At 42.6% G+C, this 23,735-nt stretch overlaps 1 protein-coding gene across 4 annotated transcripts in view; it reads right to left on the bottom strand.

Moving 5' to 3' along the window:
* CDH23 (cadherin related 23) overlaps positions 1-23,735 on the bottom strand; it is a 520,165-nt gene that overhangs the window by 270,923 nt on the left and 225,507 nt on the right. For all 4 annotated transcript variants that reach the window (XM_048859456.2, XM_075130881.1, XM_048859457.2 and 1 more), the window contains exon 9: positions 21,442-21,520. In XM_048859456.2, the coding sequence (XP_048715413.2) occupies positions 21,442-21,520 (79 nt within the window). The remainder of the gene's footprint in view (positions 1-21,441; positions 21,521-23,735) is intronic.

Here is a 23,735-nt window from a genome sequence, read left to right on the forward strand (position 1 = left end):
CGGTCAGAATGGAGCACTCTGGGATAGCTCCCGGAGGCCAATACCATCGAATTGTGTCCACAGTACCCCAAATTCGAGCCGGCAACGTCGATTTAAGCGCTAATCCACTTGTCAGGGGTGGAGTAAGGAAATCGATTTTAAGAGCCCTTTAAGTCGAAATAAAGGGCTTCATTGTGTGGACGGGTGCAGGTTTAAATCGATTTAACGCTGCTAAATTCGACCTAAAGTCCTAGTGTAGACCAGGGCTTAGTGATTCCTGAACCTATTTGCGAGGACTTAATTACCTGGTCGGAGTAGGGAAAAGCTAGCTCTGGCTGGTACATTAAATGGTACTGGAATTTTTGTTTAGAAGTGAGTGTGTTGTGTGACGGTTGTAGCACAAAACGTTAAGAGAAATATAGCAGAGAGGGCTGTGAAGAGAAGCTTTGAATGGTACAATTTCCCCCTGAAGGGAAGTCCACTTTGAACACTTTGCTGTCAAATATTCATATGATCATTCTGTATCAGGTTTCAGTTTTAGGTGCTGATATTCTCTGTCTGGGTCACAAAGGGTTTGTGTACTGCACTTTAAGATAGCAATAACACAGAGTGAAAAGCCTGCTCCATCTTACAGTCTCCAAGCAACAGAATAAACTTGGTTTCAGAGTAGCAGCCGTGTTAGTCTGTATCTGCAAAAAGAACAGGAGTGCTTGTGGCACCTTAGAGACCAACAAATTTATTAGAGCATAAGCTTTTGTGGGCTACAGCCCACTTCATCGGATTCATAGAATGGAACATATAGTAAGAAGAAATATATATACATACAGATAAGTTGGAAGTTGCCATACAAACTGAGACGCTAATTAGTTAAGATGAGCTATTATCAACAGGAGAAAAAAACTTTTGTAGTGATAATCAAGATGGTCCATTGAGACAGTTGACAAGAAGGTGTGAGGATACTTAACATGGGGAAATAGATTCAATATGTGTAATGACCCAGCCACTCCCAGTCTCTCTTCAAACCCAAGTTAATGGTATCTAGTTTGCATAGATTTCAGAGTAGCTGCCGTGTTAGTCTGTATCCGCAAAAAGAAAAGGAGTACTTGTGGCACCTTAGAGATGAACACATTTATTTGAGCATAAGCTTTCATGAGCTACAGCTTATACTCAAATAAATTGGTTAGTCTCTAAGGTGCCACAAGTACTCCTTTTCTAATTTGCATATTAATTCAAGCTCAGCAGTTTCTCGTTGGAGTCTGTTTTTGAAGCTTTTCTGTTGCAAAATTGCCACCCTTAAATCTTTTACTGAGTGGCCAGAGAGGCTGAAGTGTTCTCCTACTGATTTTTGAATGTTATGATTTCTGTCCATTTATTCTTTTGCGTAGAGACTGTCCGGTTTGGCCAATGTACATGGCAGAGGGGCATTGCTGGCACATATCACATTTGTAGATGTGCAGGTGAATGAGCCCCTGATGGCGTGGCTAATGTGATTAGGTCCTATGATGGTGTCACTTGAATAAATATGTGGACAGAGTTGGCATCGGGCTTTGTTGCAAGGATAGGTTCCTAGGTTAGTGTTTTTGTTGTGTGGTTGCTGGAGAGCATTTGCTTCAGGTTGGGGGGCTGTCTGTAAGCAAGGACTGGCCTGTCTCCCAAAATCTGAGAGAGTGAGGGATCATTTTTCAGGATAGGTTGTAAATCTTTGATGATGCGCTGGAGAAGTTTTAGTTGGGGGCTGAAGGTGACAGCTAGTGGCATTCTGTTATTTTCTTTGTTGGGCCTGTCCTGTAGTAGGTGACTTCCGAGTACTCTTCTGGCTCTGTCAATCTGTTTCTTCACTTCACCAGGTGGGTACTGTAGGTTTAAGAATGCTTGATAGAGATCTTGTAGGTGTTTGTCTCTGTCTGAGGGATTGGAGCAAATGCCGTTGTGTCTTAGAGCTTGGCTGTAGACAATGCATCTTGTGGTGTGTCCTGGATGGAAGCTGGATGCATGTAGGTAAGTATAGCGGTTAGTAGGTTTCCAGTAGAGGGTGGTGTTTATGTGACCATCGCTTATTAGTACAGTAGTGTCCAGGAAATGGACCACTTGTGTAGATTGGTCTCGGCTGAGGTTGATGGTGGGATGGAAATTGTTAAAATCATGGTGGAATTCCTCAAGGGCTTCTTTTCCATGGGTCCAGATGATGAAAATATCATCAATGTAGCGCAAGTAGAGTAGGGGTGTTAGGGTAAGAGAGCTAAGGAAGCGTTGTTCTAAGTCATCTGGGTCTTTACACATACTGAATCTATTTCCCTAAAGTTAAGTATCCTCACACCTTCTTGTGGGTACTTGTGCCACAAGTCCTCCTTTTCTTTTCACACCTTCTTGTCAACTGTCTAAATGGGCCATCTTGATTATCACTACAAAAGTTTTCTCCTGCTAATAGCAGCTCATCTTAACTAATTACAGGTTTCAGAGTAGCAGCCCTGTTAGTCTGTATCCGTAAAAAGAAAAGGAGGACTTGTGGCACCTTTGAGACTAACAAATTTATTTGAGCATAAGCTTTCGTGAGCTACAGCTCACTTCATCAGATGCATTCAGTGGAAAATACCTGAATGCATCTGATGAAGTGAGCTGTAGCTTATGCTCAAATAAATTTGTTAGTCTCGAAGGTGCCACAAGTCTTCCTTTTCTCTTAACTAATTAGCCTCTCACTGTTTGTATGGCAACTTCCAACTTATCTGTATATATATATATATATTTCTTCTTACTATATGTTCCATTCTATGCATCCGATGAAGTGGGCTGTAGCCCATGAAAGCTTATGCTCTAATAAATTAGTTAGTCTCTAAGGTGCCACAAGTACTCCTGTTCTTTTTATCTAATCTCTGACACACCAGTTCTGCAAGAGGTCTTCAAACCCACACTCTGACTTGTGCTATGCCAGGGCCTTGTGCTCTCCCATGGCTCCACCTAGGAATGAATCAGGAGTGTTGGCCTCGGTCTAACTCTGGACTAAACAGAAACAGGAGGAAATGAAACCTGAGAAGGACCAAAAATCCCAGTACCATTAGCACTTTGAAACGAGCCAGGCAGCCACCCAGCTGCTTTCCCTGCAAAGTGCCTGGAGAGCTCATGACTGTAATAAGAAACTGCTCATTCTGCCTGTGAGTAGAGCATCTATCATAGGCAGGATCTCTTCTGGCTCAGTCAGACTGAGCAGGCAAATTTCAGGAACTGATGGGTCCTTCAGCCAACGACTGAAAGGGATTCTTATAACTCCTGGTGGGCAACAGAGATCCCCTCCTGGGAAGGGCGTCTCCTTTTCTTCCTCCCCTACACTGAAACACAAATGAAAACCCGCTGACCTGGAAGAGGTCCGGGGTGGAGCAGAGTACAGCCCTGGAGGGCAGACTGATTGGCTCTGAGGGGAGAGCAGAGCAGTGAGAGGAAACCTAGGAGATCCAGTTGAGGTAAGAGGCAAAGAGGAATCATAGCAGGAAAAGACAGGGTGGTCAAAGAGCTTGGAGCAAGAATTAAAATGGAGTGCAAGATTTAAAATATATATATATTTTAAAAAACAGAGGAAAAAGTGATGGTAAAATAGCTCAGGGTGGAAGGAAGAATCTGAAAAATAAAATGGTTACAGAAAATAATATATTGAAATTTGAAAAGGGTAAAATAGGCAAATAGAGACACTGAAAGACAGGGAAGAAAAGATGCACTAAGTTATAGAAGAAAAAGGGAAGTGTGTGAATACAAGAGACAGACATCCACCGTAAATAAAACCGTACTAAATCTCTCCATGGATTTCGTGGCAGTCTGAGGCATGACAACATTTAACAAGAGGGCCTTCAAAACCTAGGGTGATCCCTGCCCACTTTTCCAACGCCCAGACCACATGCTGACTTTGTAACATACACATTTTAGTTCGAGTGATCTTCACAAGAACCAGTTCAGCTCCCTGCTCTGGCACCGACTTCCTGTGTGATCTGGAGCAAGTCATTTATTCTCTCTCTGCATCGGTTCCCCATCTGTACAATGGGGAGGATAGTACTTCCCTACCTCACCAGGCAGATGTGAGGATAAATACATTAGACGACTAAAAGGCACACGAATACAATGGTAATGGGAGCCATATAGTACCTTAGAGAGGCAAGGTGGGTGAGGTAATATCTTTTATTGGACCAACTTCTGTATAGCTTAAAAGCTTGTCTCTTTCACCAACAGAACTCTTCTTCAGGACTGTGTAGCTCAAAAGCTTGTCTCCCTCACCAATAGAAGTTGGTCCAATAAAAGATGTTACCTCACCCACCTTGTCTCTCTGATATCCTGGGACCAAACACAGCTACAACACAAATACCTTAGACAGATATACGTAATCAGCACCATTTCTGCTAAATCCTTCATGTACCATTTTGTTTTTCTTGGTCTATAAGGATATTTTCAGTAGGGTATTGAGATTTAAAAAGTCAGCAACAAGAACAAAGATCAGGTCAAACTGGCTAAAATATAAGTCACCTTTGGGAACTGTCAGTTATAAATACTGTCCAACTCATGAGTTCCTTTCATCAGCTGGGGTGAAGAAAAGTGAGATGAAGGGAAAAGAGCAGAAAGGAAACCAGATCAGGAGTAGCAGGGCTATATCACAATAGCAAAATTTCAGTTCTCTTCTAGTCTCATTGTGAAGAATGGGTCTTGGTGGAGATGCCATTTTGGAGAAACAAAGATATAAAGTGGGATTTTGTAGGACCATGATTCTTAATACCTTCTGCTGACTCTCTCAGTTTAAAGATGCTATTTAAAAGTACTGGACTGACTCCAGAAAAGGAAGAAAGATATTGAAATCTCCTCCCTGCCTCCTTTGCTATTGGTAACTCATTACTTTTCAAATTATGCACAAAGAGAAAGATTTGGCTACTCTCCATCTTTAATTAAGGACTGTCTCTCAGCCAGCACTGTCCAACCCTCTATGCCTAGGTGAACGCTCCAATAGTCCCCCTGTGAAGGGACGTTTGTGGCTGAGAGATGCATTGTCAGAATGGTGGGGACTTGCCGAGCCACTGAACTTGGCTGTGAATGACTTTCATGAGATGTGAAAGGGGAACCCATCACACTCCTTGTGCTGGATAATTTATTAATCAAAATGTGCTCCGTCAGGGCTCCTCTGCACTGAAATAGATGCTGTTGGATGTGGTTCATAGAGTCGGCAACAGATACAGTTATTATATAACTAGTCCATCAGCTGCTTTGACCCCCTCGCTGGTTTTCACCTTGAGTTTTTGCCCCCATGCAATATGGAGACAAGTGTTTCAGGGCAGCTTCTCTTCTGTATTCATCAACACATCCATAACTGATCAGTAAGAGCATTCCTTGGTCTCTACTCCTACTCAGTTTTGAAGGGAACAAGACATTTCTGAAGGGTAGAGGATTACATCATGTTCTTTATTTCATAAACTACACCCTCAGGAACAGAGATTACAAGTTCATAATCTCCAGTTCTAGAAAAAAGGCATGTGTTCTCCCTGATCTAGAATCAGATTACTGCTTGTTTCTAGAAACACTGATTCCTGCCATGGCACTCAAATATAGATTGGGAATTCTGTAGAAACCCCACCCCCCCACACACACACTTTTCTAGAACCAGGAATTTTGGTACCTTGTCTGAGAAAGAGTTAACTCACCTGTTTAGCACAGCAGATCCATAATTTCTAATCTTGTGGTTTCTAAAAAGAATAACCCTTCCTTGCAACAAGCACATGTAAAATTTACCTTGTGCAGAGTCACGGGTACACACAAGGACCAATTCTACCATCTGATATACTGACACAATTCCCATTAAAGTTAATAGGAGATGCAATCATGTATTGGAGAGAAGGATAAAGTCCACAGATTCTAAAGATATTGGATTTCTGAGCTAATCATAGTTGAGGCTATGGACATTTTAAACAAATTTCACAGCAGAGGTATGGAGGAAAAAACCTGTAAGTCACAGAAAAATCACCAAATAATGTAGTTTTCACTACCTTAACATACACAAAAGTGGGGTGCTGAAAGGTGGGGTGCTGAAAGGTGAGTCCAGGGATGTGGAGGGAGAGTGAGCCCACCCCCACACTCACCCAGCAGCAGCAGCAGCTCCCCACTCTGGGCATTGCAACCTGGCACACAAGGTCACAGTGCCACTCAGATTGGGCCTGCCATCACTCCATAGATGGAGACAAAGGGCCAAGCCTGAGTGGCACTGTGACCCCATTCACAAGGTTGCAATTCCACTCAGTTTGGAATCCTAATCAAACACATTTTCCCAGCCATTTCCAAGGCAGTGGGAGCCCAATTTCATGGACTTTATTCAAATTTACATGACCACTATAACCTCTGTGACAAAATTGTAGTCCCAACCCTAGTTTATCACTGTAAGGTGCTGGGTGTTCCATAGCCCACAAAAGGGCCTAGGGAGGGAGGGATAGTTCAGTGGTTTGAGCCTTGGCCTGCTTAACCCAGGGTTGTGAGTTCAATCCTTGAGGGGGCCATTTAGGGATCGGGGCAAAAATTGGGGATTGGTCCTGCTTTGAGCAGGGGGTTGGACTAGATGACCTCCTGAGGTCTCTTCCAACCCTGATATTCTATGATTCTATGACTCACCCAGGGTCTCTTTCCAGGCAGAGTTTTATTTTCCAAAATGTAGGAAAAAAACAACCCTCCTTAAGCTACAGCTCTCAGGGGATTTTCCCCTTTGCCTCTCTCAGTCCTTCCTGCTTCAGGGCCTGGTGCAGGTTCTTCCTTGCCTTTTTCACTGAACATCACATCCCAGGGTTTTATCCCTGGAGGCCCTTTTTCCTCAGTGGGTTCTCACTGTCTTGCCTCCCTGGGAACTCTCCCGGCCTCTCCTAGGAAGCTCCTGTTGCCCCCCCCCTTTATTGACAGCCTGGCTCTTTATAGTCCCATGTGTTTCCCCGCTCTCTTAATTGGCAAAACTGAGAGCACCTGTTCTTGCACAGGAGCTACTTCATTTAAACAGGCCAGCCATCCTGTGGCAATCATATTCAAGGATTCTGAATTCCAAACCACAATATTCTTTTACAAGCACAGTTTAGAATTCAGCAGATGTCTAAAATTGAAAGTAAATAACCAGCACAGCTTTGGACCCTGGACCTGCTTTTTTGCCTTTTCCTGTAGTCACTTTTGCTTTATCTGGAGATAGGTTTGTGACATTTGTGGACAATTCTATAAAGAGGTATCCACTCTTCCTCCCCAACATGGGTACACATAACAGCATGATAAGTATGGTACAACCTCTCAAAGTGATACTTCTGGGAGAGATAACGACATAGCAGTCATGGATTGACTATGGTTGTGACATCATTGTTTTGAAACACCTTAATGGGTAGCATTTCATTAGATGCATAGTTCAATGTGGTAGGCTTATATGCATCTAAAAGATTTTAAGAATCAAGACCAATAGGTCTTTCTTCTCCATGATTCCATGAACTGAATGCAATGAAAACCTATTGCCGGAAAACTGTACTCATTTGCTCAACCCAGAAACCTGAAAGTTCCCTGAGAAATCATCATCATGAATAAGCTTGCAGAATTCATGTACAAATAAAATATTACCTTTTACAATGGGCAGTTTGTGTCTTCTGCTGGTGGCAGTCACCATGATGTGTGTGACACTAATATAAGGGATTATGAATGAGTACACCAGTGTGGTACAAGAAAGTATTAACCAGACTGAACCTGTTTCAACCACATTTTAACAGGAAGAAAAAAATTTAATGAGAAATATTCACACTAATTCATTGTGATACAACACAAGATTCCATTCAGTTCTGTTTCCCTCTCAGTACAACACTATTTTCTCTCATTCCCAAAGGATGACATAACTCATAAATGTTCATTTCACCCTTTTATTTAGCCTCCTGTTTAACTTGCAGAGGGCTTCATCCAAGTAAACAGGGAGCAGAAGGCAAATATAGTCCCAAAGAGAGTATGTTCCTTGTACATTTGGATTTTCATGCATTTATTGCTCGACTGGAGTTTATAGAATGAATTTTCACAACCCCGCATACAAAAGAAACACACATTAAACTGCTAAGGGGATTTTTATGCAGATTGTTTCTGCACTGGACTTCTGAGGTTCACAAAATATCCCTCATTCCCCTCCTCTGGCAGCAAACATACTCATATAGGGACTTATGGATGGGTTGCGCTTCCACATATCCAACAGCTGTTTCCTGCTGACATCAGAAGCCATACAGGGGGCCATCTGACTCAACATAACCCCCAAATGGCATTTCTACCTTTGTCATTGCTTCTTTGATAGATTTTTAACATAAATAAATCATCTTCCTTCCTACCTTTCTGGAAACTCTTCCAGTCAAGGCCTGAGTAAAAACATAAGAACTCTTCTATTTTTCCTAGTCCACTGAAACACAGACAGACATTGCAATTCCACTATGATTCAGTCTTCAATATTTTAAATTTTTTTCCTGCATGTGTATTGTTTTTAAAGAAAAACAATCTACTGAGGGATCTGACTTTTAAAATGTCAGATGGAATGATGATTATTTCTATTTGGGTCACTGTATAATTATTTGCATCTTGCCCACCCAGTACAATATAACTTCACACAATTTAGACTCAAAATTCTTTAGGGAAGGGGAAAAAACAAACACTTTAATGTAGCTCTCTGCCTTGGTTACTGAAAAAGTGCAGTCTCTCTCCAATCCAGATTGGTATTATTTCCCATTAAACTTGCAATCAACTGGCCCCATACGAACACCAAACCCCTGTCTAGATGCAGGCTTCAGCCCCACTTCTCCCTCCAAAAAAGCCTGCCAGCCTCTTTCACACACTTTTCAGTCATTTTCCAAACTGATGCTGACTTATAGTTTTAATTACTGAAGCCCATTTGCTGGAGAAGCACTTTGAAATGAAAGCAGCTATTATAGAAGCTGTATTTATTATGATTGTTCCTGGATTGACAGCAGGCCAAAGCAAGATGCCAAAGTAACAACACAGCCTGTTGGTTCACAGCACCAGAGAAACACCCAAGCTGCCTAGTAAACTAGAGCCAGAGCATCAGCCACCACCTCACCATCACTCGCATTCCCTTGCTTTGGCAGTGTGGAAAAAAGGCCTTCAATCAATAATTTGGTCTGAGGTGTATTTCTAACCATCAGCAGGTCTTCCTACAAAAAGGTTCTGCTCTGATCACACAAATCACATAGAAAGTCCTCCCCCAGCGGGTAGAATTTGAGAAGACTTTAAACACACTGGTAGTTTGAAGTGATTTGTATATGGGGAAAAAGCCAGCACAATTTAGGCCAACCAGCAATGGATATATTAAACTAATCGGTCTTATTTCCAGGACATGCTGTCCCTTCTAAAGTCCAGTTTAGGGACGTGGGGGCAGATTTTTAAAGGTATTGAGACACCGAAAGATGCAGATGGGTGCCTCGTGGGATTTACCAAGGGAAGGCTAAACAACCTCCTAATTTGGGGATGTGAGATCTCATTTGGCCAAATGACTGACTTAAACAACTGGAAAATAAGGGGGCATGAGTTCCATTTGCCTTTGGAGACAGGTGCTCCAGGAGCTACTGCAGGATTTTAAAACTATTATTCTCCCATAGTACAAGCAGCAGGGGAAGCACTACTTTCAAGCAATATTCACACTGCTTCTGTATCAAAGGCTCCTATTTAGTTGGACAAACACAACATCACATTTTTTAATTCACATTTCCCTTGGAGTACAACAGCTTTAATTAAGAGGGGGGTGGGGGGGAGGTATTTTTCCCCTCCCTCTTCAAAATTTAGCAAGTTTCACAAAAAATCATTTAAAAAAAAAGTGTTCTAGAGGTTTCACAAAACCTCTGAGCCCCTCCAGCTCCCTGCAGCCCCGGGCCTCGTTCTTCTACTGTCTTTTACAAAGGCTCTTCAAGTACAGGGAAAGGCATATTGATTGTCCTTGTGTAATCTCCCTGCTGTCCATCCATCACTGAACCTGAAATTTGTCAATCACATGGAGATTGACACTTTGACATCAGTGGTAGTCGCTGCTTTTCCAGAGCCTATGAATCCTTCTGTCTGATTTAACTCTTTGGTGTCCATGCTTATGGTACAAGTTAGTCCTATGTATGTGAATCAAGAATCCTGCATCTCTATACAATATTAAGGTGAAAGTTTTGTGCAGGTTTTTTTTATTTTAAGATCAACTTGAAAACAAAGTGAAAGGGCTTTTTTCCTAGGGAGGAGCAAAAGGGATAGATTAATTAGGAACAGACAGGGTTGGACTTACTTTCACCTGTGGAGACCTGGGTCAAAACTCAAGCCTTGAGTAACCTGTGAAAAGGGGTTTGATTTGGGTAATTGGAATCAGGCCCAACTGTAAGACTTTGACTCTGTTTAAAACCAAGTCTCAACTGGGCAGGTTCAATTTTTTTGGTTCCCAACATATCCTTCCTTTGCCCCTAAGGCCACCTCCCTCTGCCATCACACCAAAGACCTGGATTTCCTCCACGCCACATAACAATCATCAGTGAGATGGGGTATAGAAGTCTTTATTCCTCTGCCCCTCCTTCTACTCTCTGATGTGGGGAGACAATTGGCTACTCCTTTGAGACTACCAAACAGGGGGAGACTACTAAGCAGGGGCACCATTCCAAGCTGTTTTCTGAGTGTGTGGTAGGTGTCCTCCCAATAGTCCAGCAGAGATTGGCACAGTCCCAATTCCTATTACAGCTCCCCCCCCCCCCCATCTCTTCTATAATTTCTTAGCAATCACAGCTGGGTATCACATCCAGCCAATTTGAGGAGGAGGGGTCAGGAGCACCTTACAACCCCCACTCCCAAAGACCTCATGAAGTTCTGGAGCAGTTATGTGATATCCCAGAAGATCTCAGGAGAAGAGGGAATGTATAAGGAGCTGGTAAATGGGATGATGTGAGGGAGGAACCCAAGCATGTAGAGAAGAGAGGGAAATATTCTTGTGAGATTTCTACCAGTTTAGATCTGATGCTCCAATCCAGATCCTGAATAGGGCTATGTCTCAGAGGGGGACCCAAATCCTGAATATTAACCTTTTGCAGGGAGTGTCTAGAGCCAAAACATTGTCACCTGGACCCATCCCTGATTTTAGCAAGCTGGGAGGCTGGCTAGCTGAAAGGCAGATGTTGGAGGGATGAGAGCTGGTTTACTGCATTCTTCTATGCACTATGAACATTAGTAGTCTGTGTTCTAAAATGGAGGGGCATGAAATAAATATGCAGAACACAAGCAAATTTAAAGGGAAAAAGGAAGTTATTATTTTAGCTTAATAATGTTACAAAGGAGGATGAAGAACAAAACATACCATATCACTACAGACCATAGACTGGATCCTCCCCTCAACTGTTCTACCGGCACAAAGCTGCCCTAAAGCCCACTTCACCAGCCAGCGGAGGATCTGCCCTGTATAAAAGGATTCTCAGGTAGCACGGAGCTGCCATACTGGCTTCTATGCTACCCTTCCCCCTACAGCCAATACAGGGGATGTGGCCGGGGGAAAGAGCGACTTGGCCGACTCATCCCTGCACCCCAGATTGCTGTAACAACTATTTGGGGTCCCTGGTAACCAGTGTAAGCTAGAGCGGTCCACAGGCTGCTCTCACCTGTGATGGGGGACTGGCCCAGCACAGAACAGCCCGAGGGGAGCACCCACATCCTCCTCAGTTGCTCCAAGTCAGAACTCAGGATGCAGGCCCATGAATGAAACATCGAAACCAGAATGATTTGTTTATGCCCCTTGAAAAAGGAGAACATGATTGAGTTTTGCATACACCAAACCACAACTGTCCAAGTCTTTCTCCACTGGATATGGATTAGTCCCCAATTCTGTACGTTTTTCACTTTACCCGATTTCACAAAAAACTAGTGGCACTTTTATCAAATACACCATTTAGATATTACCCCCACAATTGCTGGAAGTTATTCTATACAGATGAAGGAACATGCTTTCCTAGTTCTGATTTACAGTGTTCAAGCATACACATGCTTGTGCCTCTGCACTTTTGCATTTACCATCCCACAGGCTTTTAGGGTAGCAGAATGGAACCATTTTGTAGTTCTCACCCCTTGTAAATACACATGGCAGGCCAGGGGACGTGGGGAAAAACCCCCATTTGAAACAGACACCCACTGACGGGTAAGTCATTGGATTTGGGTTTTACATATAGGGGAACTATTAAGTTTGCCCTATCATGGCTTGACTACCATCAAAGTTCCTTTGGTGTCTACTTAATTATGAAAATCCTGCTGTTAAAATGCCATTAAAATCACTGTATCTTAGGTAGATTCAGTAGCTGCTAGTATGAAAACATGTTGCTCTCCAATGACCTGTTCCTGCAAAGTAGTAAGCAACCTCAATTCCCACAGACTTCAAGAGGAGTTAAAGGTACTCCATATCTAACAAGGGATGCTCAGCACCATACAATTGGTTCCCAGTTAAGGAACTGGTAGGTGAGGTTCTGTTCCGAAATGCAGCTCCTCTTTCCCTCAGCTTCAGTTCTCAGTGTTCTGTACAAGTACGTAAAGTCAGAGTTCCGTGAAACCACTTTTTTCAGAGAAATTTCACTATTTCCATAGCAAAAACCATTTTCTGAGGCAAGATGATAGTTCTCCACCTGCAAAATCTGCCTTTCCTTTTCCAGAAGGACACTGGGTGAAAATGAAAGTGTTTGGCTTTTTGTTAAAGTCCCAAACCCCAGGATTATTCTCCAGCTGTGTCAGTGCTGAGCATTTCCTTATACAGCTCTGCTAACAGCCCCAGTTTCTCATTAGCAAACCCATAGACATTTTTCATCTCAACGTGTCACCTGAGTTACTGTGTCCTTCCAGGAGCTGCAGGTTAAGGGACTCTCCCCATTGGCGGAACAGCAAATGAGGAAGCTCAGAATTGAATGAGCAGAAACTCTCAACCAATCCCCAGGGTGGGGGGGGGGGGTAAGAGGGGTAAGTTCTATGAGTGAAAGCGGAGTCCAGTTACCGGGGCAGTGGGAGAGAGAAGCCAATGTGAAACATTAGGGAAAAAGTAGTCAGCTCATGGTAGGTACCGGGTAAAGATGTAGAACAGCCTGGAGTCAAACACCAAGAATATACGGCCAGATCCTCAGCTGGCATATCCTGAATCTCTCACCTTGCCCACTGCCTGCCTCAGGTTACCCAAACAATGAAAGCTCTGGTTCTCACACCTAGCAGCATTTCCCCTAATACATCGGTGGTCACTCTGTGCCTGAGCCATGGGGGGCAAGTAAAAAGCTTTCCCTAACTTGTATGGCCCTTGCACAGCCATGGACAGCAGCAGTCACTGCGTGCCTTGCAGTCTGGAACACTGGAGCTGCTTGCTCACACTTCCCCCAAGGGGGCAGGATGCTGTAAACAGCGTGAGGAGGGGAGGAACAATAGTTAAAATGGCACAAAGGGGTTCTGAGAGTTGTAAATGTAGCAGCTAACGTCCAGCCAGCTTTAGTTTCTCTCTTTCTTGAGGCTAATGAGGCCCTGAACACCCAACACTAGTTTTGCTGTCTTCCCATCACCTGGTGCACGCTGGATGGTTCCAGGAAATCAATCTACCTTAGCCCAGAGAGCTCCCCTAAATGAAAAGTCTTATCTAGAACATGTCATGTTATATAACAAGTCACTTGCTTTGCCTGGAAAATGAAAGATGATGAGGCAGAGTCCTCGGGACAGAGGCTATCTCCATAAATCTGCCACAAAAGGAGTCGTGGATTACTTTGCTGAATTAATGATCTGTCCTTCAAATGGAGCCCTGACCTCAACTGCTGAGCATCACCAACCTGCCAAGGCAGCTAGTGAACTTTGATGATTCTGTACAGCAGTGTGAGAGAAGGCTGCTTGTAGTCTGATTTTTGGATGGTGTTCAGTATTAACTAGCATGTACCCCCACAACCATCATTATTTTCACTACTGCTCCCTATTAGGGCCTTGCTCTTGTTCTTTCAGGCTCAGATGTTATTTATTTTCTCTTTCTTTTTGTATTGCTGTCCTGCTTTGTGAGGAATCAAGGAAGGTTTTGACTGAGTTGGAGTGTGTTAATTGCTTGTTAGGTGAGAAATGAGTGGACTTAGATCAAGGACAGTCTTTTCCTAATTGAATTTCACTTACAGTATGCACAGGGATCCCTATTACCTTGAACAACGTTGGCTATAACCAAAATCATCAGTAAAGCTTACACTGCACAGGTGTAGCCCCACATGCAGAATTCAGAAATTCAAGGAAAACAGCCTGCCTCCTTACCCCTCTCCAACATTTTTTTTCCCCATTATATTGCTTCTACAGACACAATCTCTCTAGGGAAACTTGTAGAAAAATTTCCCATCATTGCTATCAATAGTTCTGCTGCACTAATGGAAGCCCTAGTGTAGACAAGCCTCGAGTGGCTTCTGATATTACTATCTCCATACCGGTTTAGAGAAAGTTTTAAAATGTGGATTTTTCAATGAAATTACTCATTAAAATTCAAATTTCAAAAAAATTGTCAGAATAGTTAAATGTTTACATGGAGAGAAGCATATTAACTAACTCAGGAAAAACAAATTTTAAAAAGGATTTCTTCATTGAGGGAAGAAATCTTTAAGTTAGTATGTAGACAAGCCAGCCAGCTAGCTGGAAACAGTGGACTCCTCAGCTATGCCAACCAAAAAAAAAAAAAAAAAAAGAGCATACAGATGAGACCATTGGATTCTGTATGATTTCAGACTACAATATCTTTGTAACCAAAACAGTATGTGATTATACCTTAAGACTTATTTTATATGGTTAATCTTGTAGTGTTATTGTTTTTCTGTCATGAGAAACTTGTGCTTGTAGATAGCTGCATAAATAAGACCGTCTGCAGTATATCCTGAAGACACAATCTAATGCACATCTAAGAGAAGTGGGGGGGCTGAAATGGACAATGTCAACATATGATTCAGAAATTTTTTTTTTAAAATGTCCTTCCCAGTGATATTAACACCATAACTTATTAAAATGGAAAGAATGATAAACATCCAATTTACTTGTTGCTGTACTTTCACAGTGGACAATACAAAATAGACTAAATTAGTAGATAAGAGATAGTGTTGCTTAGACACTAGCACTGGCAAACTCTGGAGACCTGGGTTCTATTCCCAGCTCTGCCAGTGGTCTTCTGGTTGACCTGGGACAGGTCACTTCCCATCCCTTTGCCTTGGTTTCCCCATCTGTCAAGTAGAGATAGTGAGGTTTATCTTCCTTTGTAAAGCACCTTGAGATCTACTGATGAGATGTGCTGTATAAGAGCTAGCTTAATTTTCACTTTTGCTTACAGTCACTTGCTAATTCAATTAACTTCCTGATACCCATATGTTATACAGCTTTGCAAAATGGTCATGAAAATTTACCTGCCTAGGCACAAAATCTACTCATTGACTTTTACTATAATGATTAAGGATAATGACAAATTAATGATGTTTTATTTGACTGCCAGAAAACTATTCGCCTTGTGTGAGTAGAATTTTGCAAGGCTGCATTAACAGAACGTTTCAATGTTTGGAATATAACACATGAGAAGGTAATGTATTCCTTCAAAACAAACACACACACACACACGGCATGGAAATTTTAAAAGAGACTTGATTCAAAGAAGTCAGTCATTTCTGTTCATGCTTATTTTTATAACATTTAAATTTTGAGCCTAAATTGACCTGCCAGCATGAGTTTAATGAATCATGAATTTAAAGCACCTTTCTCTTAAGCAGAACAGACAGAGGGCTAGTCATCTGCAACAGGGATTTTGTAACTGACTCAAGGAAGCATCCTCTTAACAAGTTACAAGTAACTGTTCAGACTGGCCACATCATCACTTTTCTGCCATTAAAACTAAACGTGTGCACCCCCACATGCCATACTTCCTGACTAGATTTATATTAGTGCATCCTGCAGACATAATGGGGAACTACCCCTTAAATGTTTCAGCAGTGCCCCAAAGACATGACTGTAGAGCAGTACCAGCAACACAGCGGGCAATGCACTCTGGGGTGTCACAATCTGGCCAATCCCATTCCATAGGCACTGTTAGGATGTCCACAACTAGAGCATGCTGTGCTGGTAATATAGATTCCCGTGAGCTTAACCTTGGTCTCTGGCATGACTGAAACACTGTTAGCAGATGAGGTTACTAACCAAGCTTCAGTCATGATGTTGTTTGTGGACACAAAACCATGTCAATAATGGGTTACAATTCTGTTAAAAGCAGAAGCTGGGAACCTGGAGGTTTTATCCCAGAATACAGTTTACAGGAAACTTTTGGTGTAAGCCAAAAGGCAGAGCGATGACTCCGTGAGGGAGCAACATTCCTTTATCCCATCTCAGGACACAGATTACTGTGAGTCTTCACTGCTTTGTGTTTCAACCTGGTACACCTGATTCTGCTCTTGTGCTGGGGTAAATGAGGAGCAAAAATTAAAGTTATGCTATTTGAAACTGGCATAAATGAGATTAGAATTAGGCCCAATATGCTTTAGCTTACTCTCTCGCATACATTAGGCAGTCCATTCACTCAGTGCTCCATACCTACCTTTAAATTCAAATCCTTCTCTTTTTCTGGACACTGAAATCTGTCCATGAATGTGCTACTCCTCAGACCTCAGCAACACTACCATACTGGAAAGTAGTTAGGTTATCAGGAGGGATGACAGATGGACAGTTTCAAAAATATTTTTAAACTTCCTGTGTTTTTGGCTTTCCCAAAAAAATGCAAAACAGTTTAATCGCTTGTGGCTTTGAGGTGTTTTTAAGGATTGACTGTTTCCTACAATAGCCGCCCACCCCCTCACCCTACAAGGCTAGATTCAGGGGTAGCGATTAAGTTATTGGCATAGTCAAGCAAATCCAAGTGTCTTTGTGTATGTCTGACTGTGACTGTCAATTCACAACACCCCCCCGCCCCCCCCCCAGCAAAACACACATTTTTGGTTTATTCCCACTATATCTTGACTGGGTAAGGGTTGGACCAGCACAGACAAGACTGATGCTAGCCAGGTCATGGGACACATTCACAAAACAGGTTAATGGCTACTTTGTAAGAAAGGAACAAAAACAAAAAAAAAAGTATAAACATAGCATACGTTAAGCTGAAATTTGGGGGTTGTTTGCTTTTAAAAATCAGCCATGGGGTTTTAATAGAGTAGAGAGCCTGATATGAACATAAGCAAACTGAGCTGACCTGACCTGTAAAATGCATGCACGCTCATTTGTTTTGCAGATTTGGGCCAGCAGACAGAAAAATATTTAAAGTCTAGCCACAGTCTGTTTTGTATAGCAGTTGACAAGCTAAAAGAAAATACCTAAAAGTGAAGTGAAAAGAAAAATCACATTTCTTCGAAGCTAAAACTTAGACTTCCCATATAGATCTGCAATACTGTTCTTAGTTCCCTTTCGCACCAACTAGAGCAGTGATACTGAGACCTCAGTGGTTGAGGAGCCAAATTAGTGATTACCCAAAAGAGCCACAGTAGTGTGAATTCATTTTTCCATTTACTGTAGATTCATATTTAAACAGTATAACAGGGGAAATATTTAGTTTTTATATATAATATTATTCTTACAACAAAATAACTAAGTATTATTTTATCAACAGCAATTGGCCAACAACATAGTAAAAGCATCCTAACTGGTTCATAACTTAGATTGGTTAACAATTAAATCAGTGTTTTAATATCATGTGGTATTGTTTTAAAAGGATCGTCCACTTGAGGGGGTGGGGGAATAAGCTATTAAGAATTCTTCTGTGACAAAAAAAATCAAAATTCAAAGTAAAGAATGGAGGTGAGAAAATCAGGCCACAACAAAGAACTTGAGATCACTTGGGAATCTGTAGGAGCAGAGGGAACAGGCCAAGTGGGGTTCATGGCTAAAATGTTCCAGTGTACAGCCTTTTGGCAAGAAGGGGACCTCTAGGCTGACAGCAATTACAGAATACTCCCCAACAGTCAGAGGGATGAGAAAGGCCATGTTCACACCACAAATTTCCCTCAACCCTAAACATTTTTCAAGGCCAATCCAGGGCTGTGCTTCAGAGAACTTGATTTTAGAAGCACAAGGCAACCTGTGTTGCGAGAGAAATGTTGTTGGAAATTCTGCTCATGCATGAGGTAGCTGAGCTTAACAGGTTGCCGAAAGCAATGAAAACATGCAGTATCACATAAGGGCTGAATCTACACTCCATTTATTGGGAAATCTCCTACTGTTCCATTATTACCATTGAGACTCCTAATGTAGGCAGTAGCATTAATGTAGGCAGGGCATCAGGGATATTACTACTGCATAGTCTAATTCTCCTTAGATTAGGCCTACAGATCAAATGGGTAAAAATGCTTGTGATCATTGGCGCTTTGTTTACACTTGTGTTCCCAGCATTGCCAACACTAGGGGGAAATTTTCCCTGAAAGTCTAGTGCATAGAAGGCCAAGGAGGAACCTGCCCCTTTCCCCGACATCTCCGGGCCTCATGCCGGCCACATAGGAACGGATGAAAGGGATAGGAGCAGCAAAGCCATCATTTAGAAACACAGGCAAAAGCTACAGTTTTGCAAGTGAGAAAACTAAGTGTCATTAATAATGACAATACACATTTATCCCAAGACAAATTCAACAGCCATGCCAACGCAGAAATGTAAAGGTGATAGCTATATACTGAGCAGCACTCGGAAAAGGACATTCCAGAGGATTAGCCTACAGAATGGATCTTGGGAGAGGAGTAATTGGATAAGAGCCTTTCACTTCTAGGTCATGGGTTTGAACGCAGCACAGGTCAGCAGTTGCAGAAAGTCTTTACCATCTGAAGGTTGCTTGATGGCCTCTGTGAAACGATTGTGGTCCATGTCTAGTTCCCAGTGAATCAGTGTCTACATCACAAAAAACCCACCACTGCAATTTGCTCTGATTGATATCCCTGTATGACAGGTCAGCAATCGGTCACTTAATATATACTGTATGTATATCAGAAAAAAAAAACGTTAAAAGGGAATTATACAAATGTATAATCTCAGTATTTTTAAAGACCGATTGAGCTGGATTCAGACTAAAACTTCCAGCCAGGGACAATGGACGTGAAAGCCAGGATCAAGCTGCTCTGACACTTCAGGCTTATTGAGGTGCAGGCAATATCAAAGACATATCTGAAACACTAGGCTTTGAAAAAGAAAGCTCTGAAGTAACTGCAGAGTGAGATGTGGAGGAGAGGGTGGGAATAGTGAGCAGACACAGGGTACAATAGTCATTGCATGGAGGACACAGATTGTTACACTTCAAAGAGGAGACACCTGCTCAAACACTCCATTGCTGAAATGCCACTGTAACCTAGCGCTGCATACTTGATATGCCACTGGATTCTGTCCAAACCACCATTAGTAAAAAGGCATCACAAACTTTGAATGGCTGGGATCCCAGAGAACAAGAGAAAGGAAGGGCAACATGGGACACCTGAGATGCAAGGCCATGTCCCTAAAATAGAGGCCTGCAAAAGGGGTCAGTGTCAAGCTGAAGAGAAAGGATGTATGTATAGGAAATAGAAGATAATGCTTATTTCCTTGTAACTACCAGCATGGTATCTATCTTATCTCTATGTATCTTAGCCTTGAGCTAGTGGAATCCATGCAAAAAGGAGGAGAATTGCATTCAGGTTTTTTCTGAAGTCAGATTCTATCTTAATCAAGTTTTACTATAACTCAGGTGGTTTTAGATTGCTTGGGAATTTCACACAGATCACTCCAAAGAAGCAATTAAAGGGCATAGACTAAGCAAACCTCTCCCATAAGGAGTTGTTTTCTGACCCATTGTCCCAGTGGAGCATGGGAAATGCCTACTGACCAAGAAGAAGAACTGAGGGCATAATGTGATGGCAGCCCCAGGAGAAGAAAATACATACGAGGGAGTGAATTACTCCCTCACTCTTTGAGGTGGTACATGCAGGTAGGGTTAAGAGACTGGTGGTGGGAGGTGAAAGCCAGCTCTTACACAATTAATTCAACTTTTCACCAGAATTAAATTCATTCAAAAAAAAAAATACCATGTAGCCATACCAACTTGTGCTGTAATCCTACTAAATCTCACAAGTTAAGCAGAGTCAGACCAGGCCAATACGTTAATGGGAGATAAGTAGGGAACACTTAGGAGCTACAGAAAAGGGTCTCAGTAATTCAGCAGGTAATAAATCACACTATTTCCATAACTATATCAATAACATGACAATTGTATCAACAAAATGCTTATGCCTAGCCATCTGCAGACATCCTCTTTGGTGCAGTATGGAATGGAACTATTCTTTAGTGATGACCATACTTAAACTTTTGTTTTACTTCATCACTTGTAAGTTCTGCCGTGATCCTTAACTCATGAAAATTACCGTGTACTATACTGTCCACCATTACATATATTCTTTTTCTAAAAGCAACGCTATCATGGCCAAATGCCTAAGGGCTCTCCTAATCCCCTTGCAGACCTGCTACTTTATATAAGGTGAACTGCATACAGCCTTAAGCCAGTGGAATACATCCAAAACAGTAAACTGCATTCCGATATGAGCTAGACCAGAGGTGGGCAAACTATGGCCCGTGGGCCACATCCGGCCCACAGGACTGTCCTGCCCCTGAGCTCCTGGCCTGGGAGGCTGCCCCCCATCCCCTGCAGCCATGCTGCCGTGCAGCGCATCACACTGAGCAGCAGGGCTGCAGAGCCCAGCCTGACCCAGTGCTCTGTGCTGCGGGGCGAGGCTGCCTATCCTGGTGAAGCCGCGCTGCCAGCCACTGGTGCTCCAGGCAGCATGGGAAGGGGGAAGGGAGATAGAGGGCAGGAGTCCCGGGGGGCCAGTCAGGAAGGGGAAGGGTGTTGAATGGGATGGTGTGGGGCAGTTAGGGGTGAGGAGGTTAGATAGGGGTCAGGTTATGCCTGGCTGTTTGGGGAGGCAGCGCCTCCCCTAACCAGCCCTTCATACAATTTCAGAAAGCTGATGCGGCCCACCCCTGAGCTAGATGCATCCAAATGTGCACAAAGAAAGCAATGCACAGCTGGTGCTGAGGACATGCATATAGCAGTCATGCTGCATGTACCTTGCATGTTACTAAACTCTGAAAGGTCACAATATAGAACAGTGGCAAAAAGTAGGTAAAATAACCATTTCCACTCAAGAGGATTGAGACGTCACTAACAATGGATTGTGACATCACTGAAGGCAAAAGAGGCTCATCAGAAAACAGATTTCAGTTATTCCAGTAGACTTTGGTAATCAGCATGTTTGGTATTAAAGAACTGACTACAGACCAATAAAATCACAAGTAGTTAAATAAAAATAGTTTTTCAAGTTTGGACAGAGTAGGTGAGAGCGCTTTAAAAAGGCCAATTCTTCCCTCACCTCCAACATATGCCAACCATGGGCTCATGATGTGGTCTCCATATGACTTACCTGAGACAATGGTGTACCCAATACCCCTGGGCCGTCCTTTGTCCTGGTCAATTGCCGTTATCATACGCACAGTTGTACCCTAGGAAGAAAAGGAAGATGTCAACATTCCAGGCCCTGTAGACTTTCCATTGCATTGTTTTCCTGTTTTATTAGGCTGCAGGATGTGCAAGACTTCTCATATGCACTTGAGGGGATGAGAACTGAGTGAATCAGAACTTCATGACACAGCAAGTATAACAGTTGAAGTACATTGCTAATGTAATTTTTTTTTTAAATTAGTGTTCTAAGTATTTGTGAGAATCAGGAGCTGCCCATGAACAGGACAAGGCACGGTGCAGAAAGGCCCTATAAAAGTTTCCTGCACACAGCTCCACCAAAGCAGCTTATTTCGGTCCTGCAACACCCTTTGCTATTCAAGTCCTGTGCCCCCAACAAAAGCGTGCCAACATACCTTGGTCTTGACCTGTAATACCCAAGGCAGAACTAGATCTTTAACACACAAGGTCATCTGAGCAGATTGAGACAAATCATGTGGTAGTTTTGTGAAGTGAGCAAATGTCCACCAGGAACTATGACACCAACAAACTCATTTCACTGTCACTTGCCACCTACCTATAGTAGACAAATTTGAAGCTAGGTCACCAAGGTGAATGTTGCAATTAAATGCTTGAGCTGAGAGGGTCACTTAACATTGGGAGCCAAAACAGAGAAATCTCAGCAGAGGGTAAAAGAAGCTGTAGCACATTCAAGGCAAAAAGATTACGACTATAACAGATACTAAACTCCAGTTTGTGTTTAGAATGAAACAGACTTTAAATTTTAGAAAAATAGCTTCCATTGAGCAATAACTTCCTCAGCTTGGGGCTTCAGGCCTCATATCCCAGAAGAGAATTGTTCTTCCACCCTACATCTCAACAATGGTTGATACACGGATTCTACCTACCCCGAGATTTTCAGTTTGGATTTCTTTTGGTTTTTTACTTCAGTGTTCTTTGAATGAGGCTTTCTTGGCAAACAGAGATACTAATCAGGGCTGGCCAGCTATCTGATTGTAGTTCTTCCAGTCAAAGATTTGTTACATTTTATTCGAAAGCTATAGACAGAACGAGGGTCAGAACAAAGCTCAGAACAGGGGTCAGTCTATGGATGGTTGCCTGCCTCTGTCAGACAGCCACTTACACAAGCTCCTTCAGGAATGTCACATGACAGGCAGTCCCATGAAAAGCCAAAAGCATGGACAAGCCTAAGAGCCCCAAGTAAACAGTAAATGGACAAAGACTGACCAAGGATTAGTTTTAGGACCAGAAATGTTATTCATGTATGTGAATTCGCTATCTGGCTTCTCTAGCTTTGGCTTCACTTATGAGGCTGCAGTGAGTCCATGCATGGGCACATCGCATATGCACAAAACAGTAATTAATGTAGTGTGAACACATTTATGACTAAGCTGCTCCATTTTCATTGGTTTATTGAGAGCGGGAAAAGAGGCATTTATTTCATCCTGAGAGAAAATGTCAGTGGCATTTGCATGTCTAATGAGGAAGCGCAACACTGGCATTGGCTGTATTCCTCCAATGCCACAATTCATCAGCTGAAGGCCGAAGGTTGGAGCCCTTGAGTTTCCATCATTTATTTAACTAACCTTACTGGTTCAGTTTCTCTTTACAACTACAGCTTTTTTTTTTTATGAACTGCGCTGAATATAAAAAAAAAATCTTGCCCCTGTGCATGCATGACAGTGTGTGCGCGCAGTACATGTGTGTGCATATTTGGGTCCCTATTGGTATAATGAGGTCCCCAGGTGTGGGGTGTCTAGGTGTATGCATACTTGGTCCTGTGTATGTGCTTACATATATGTGAGTTTCTGTGCATGCCTGCCTAAGCATGTGAAAATATTTAAGCATGCAAAAATGCAATACCTGTCAGTGTCTGTGCGCACAAATCAAAGTACACAAGCCAAACACAGGGGAACCTCATTGACAGTGCAGGAGATGGAAGTGATCCCATGACATCAAAATAATCTCATTTAGAAATTAAAAACAGCCTTGAGCTACCTTGGAGAAACCACTTAGAGCGCGTCTCCCACAGAAATTCAGACTTTCAGTCCCCCCCTTTCAGGGCAGCAGTCTGACTCAATGAAGCACAGAGGGACTCAGTGGAGAACATATGGAACTGGCTGTAATAAAAGTGAAGTTCTTTGGGCCATGTATATTTCTCTCCTCAACCTCCCATGGCATTTCAACAAACTCCACATAAATCTGCAATTTGATAGCATTAAGCATAACTCCCAGGTC

Source organism: Caretta caretta, chromosome 7, assembly GCF_965140235.1.
Source record: "Caretta caretta isolate rCarCar2 chromosome 7, rCarCar1.hap1, whole genome shotgun sequence".
NCBI lineage: Eukaryota > Metazoa > Chordata > Testudines > Cheloniidae > Caretta > Caretta caretta.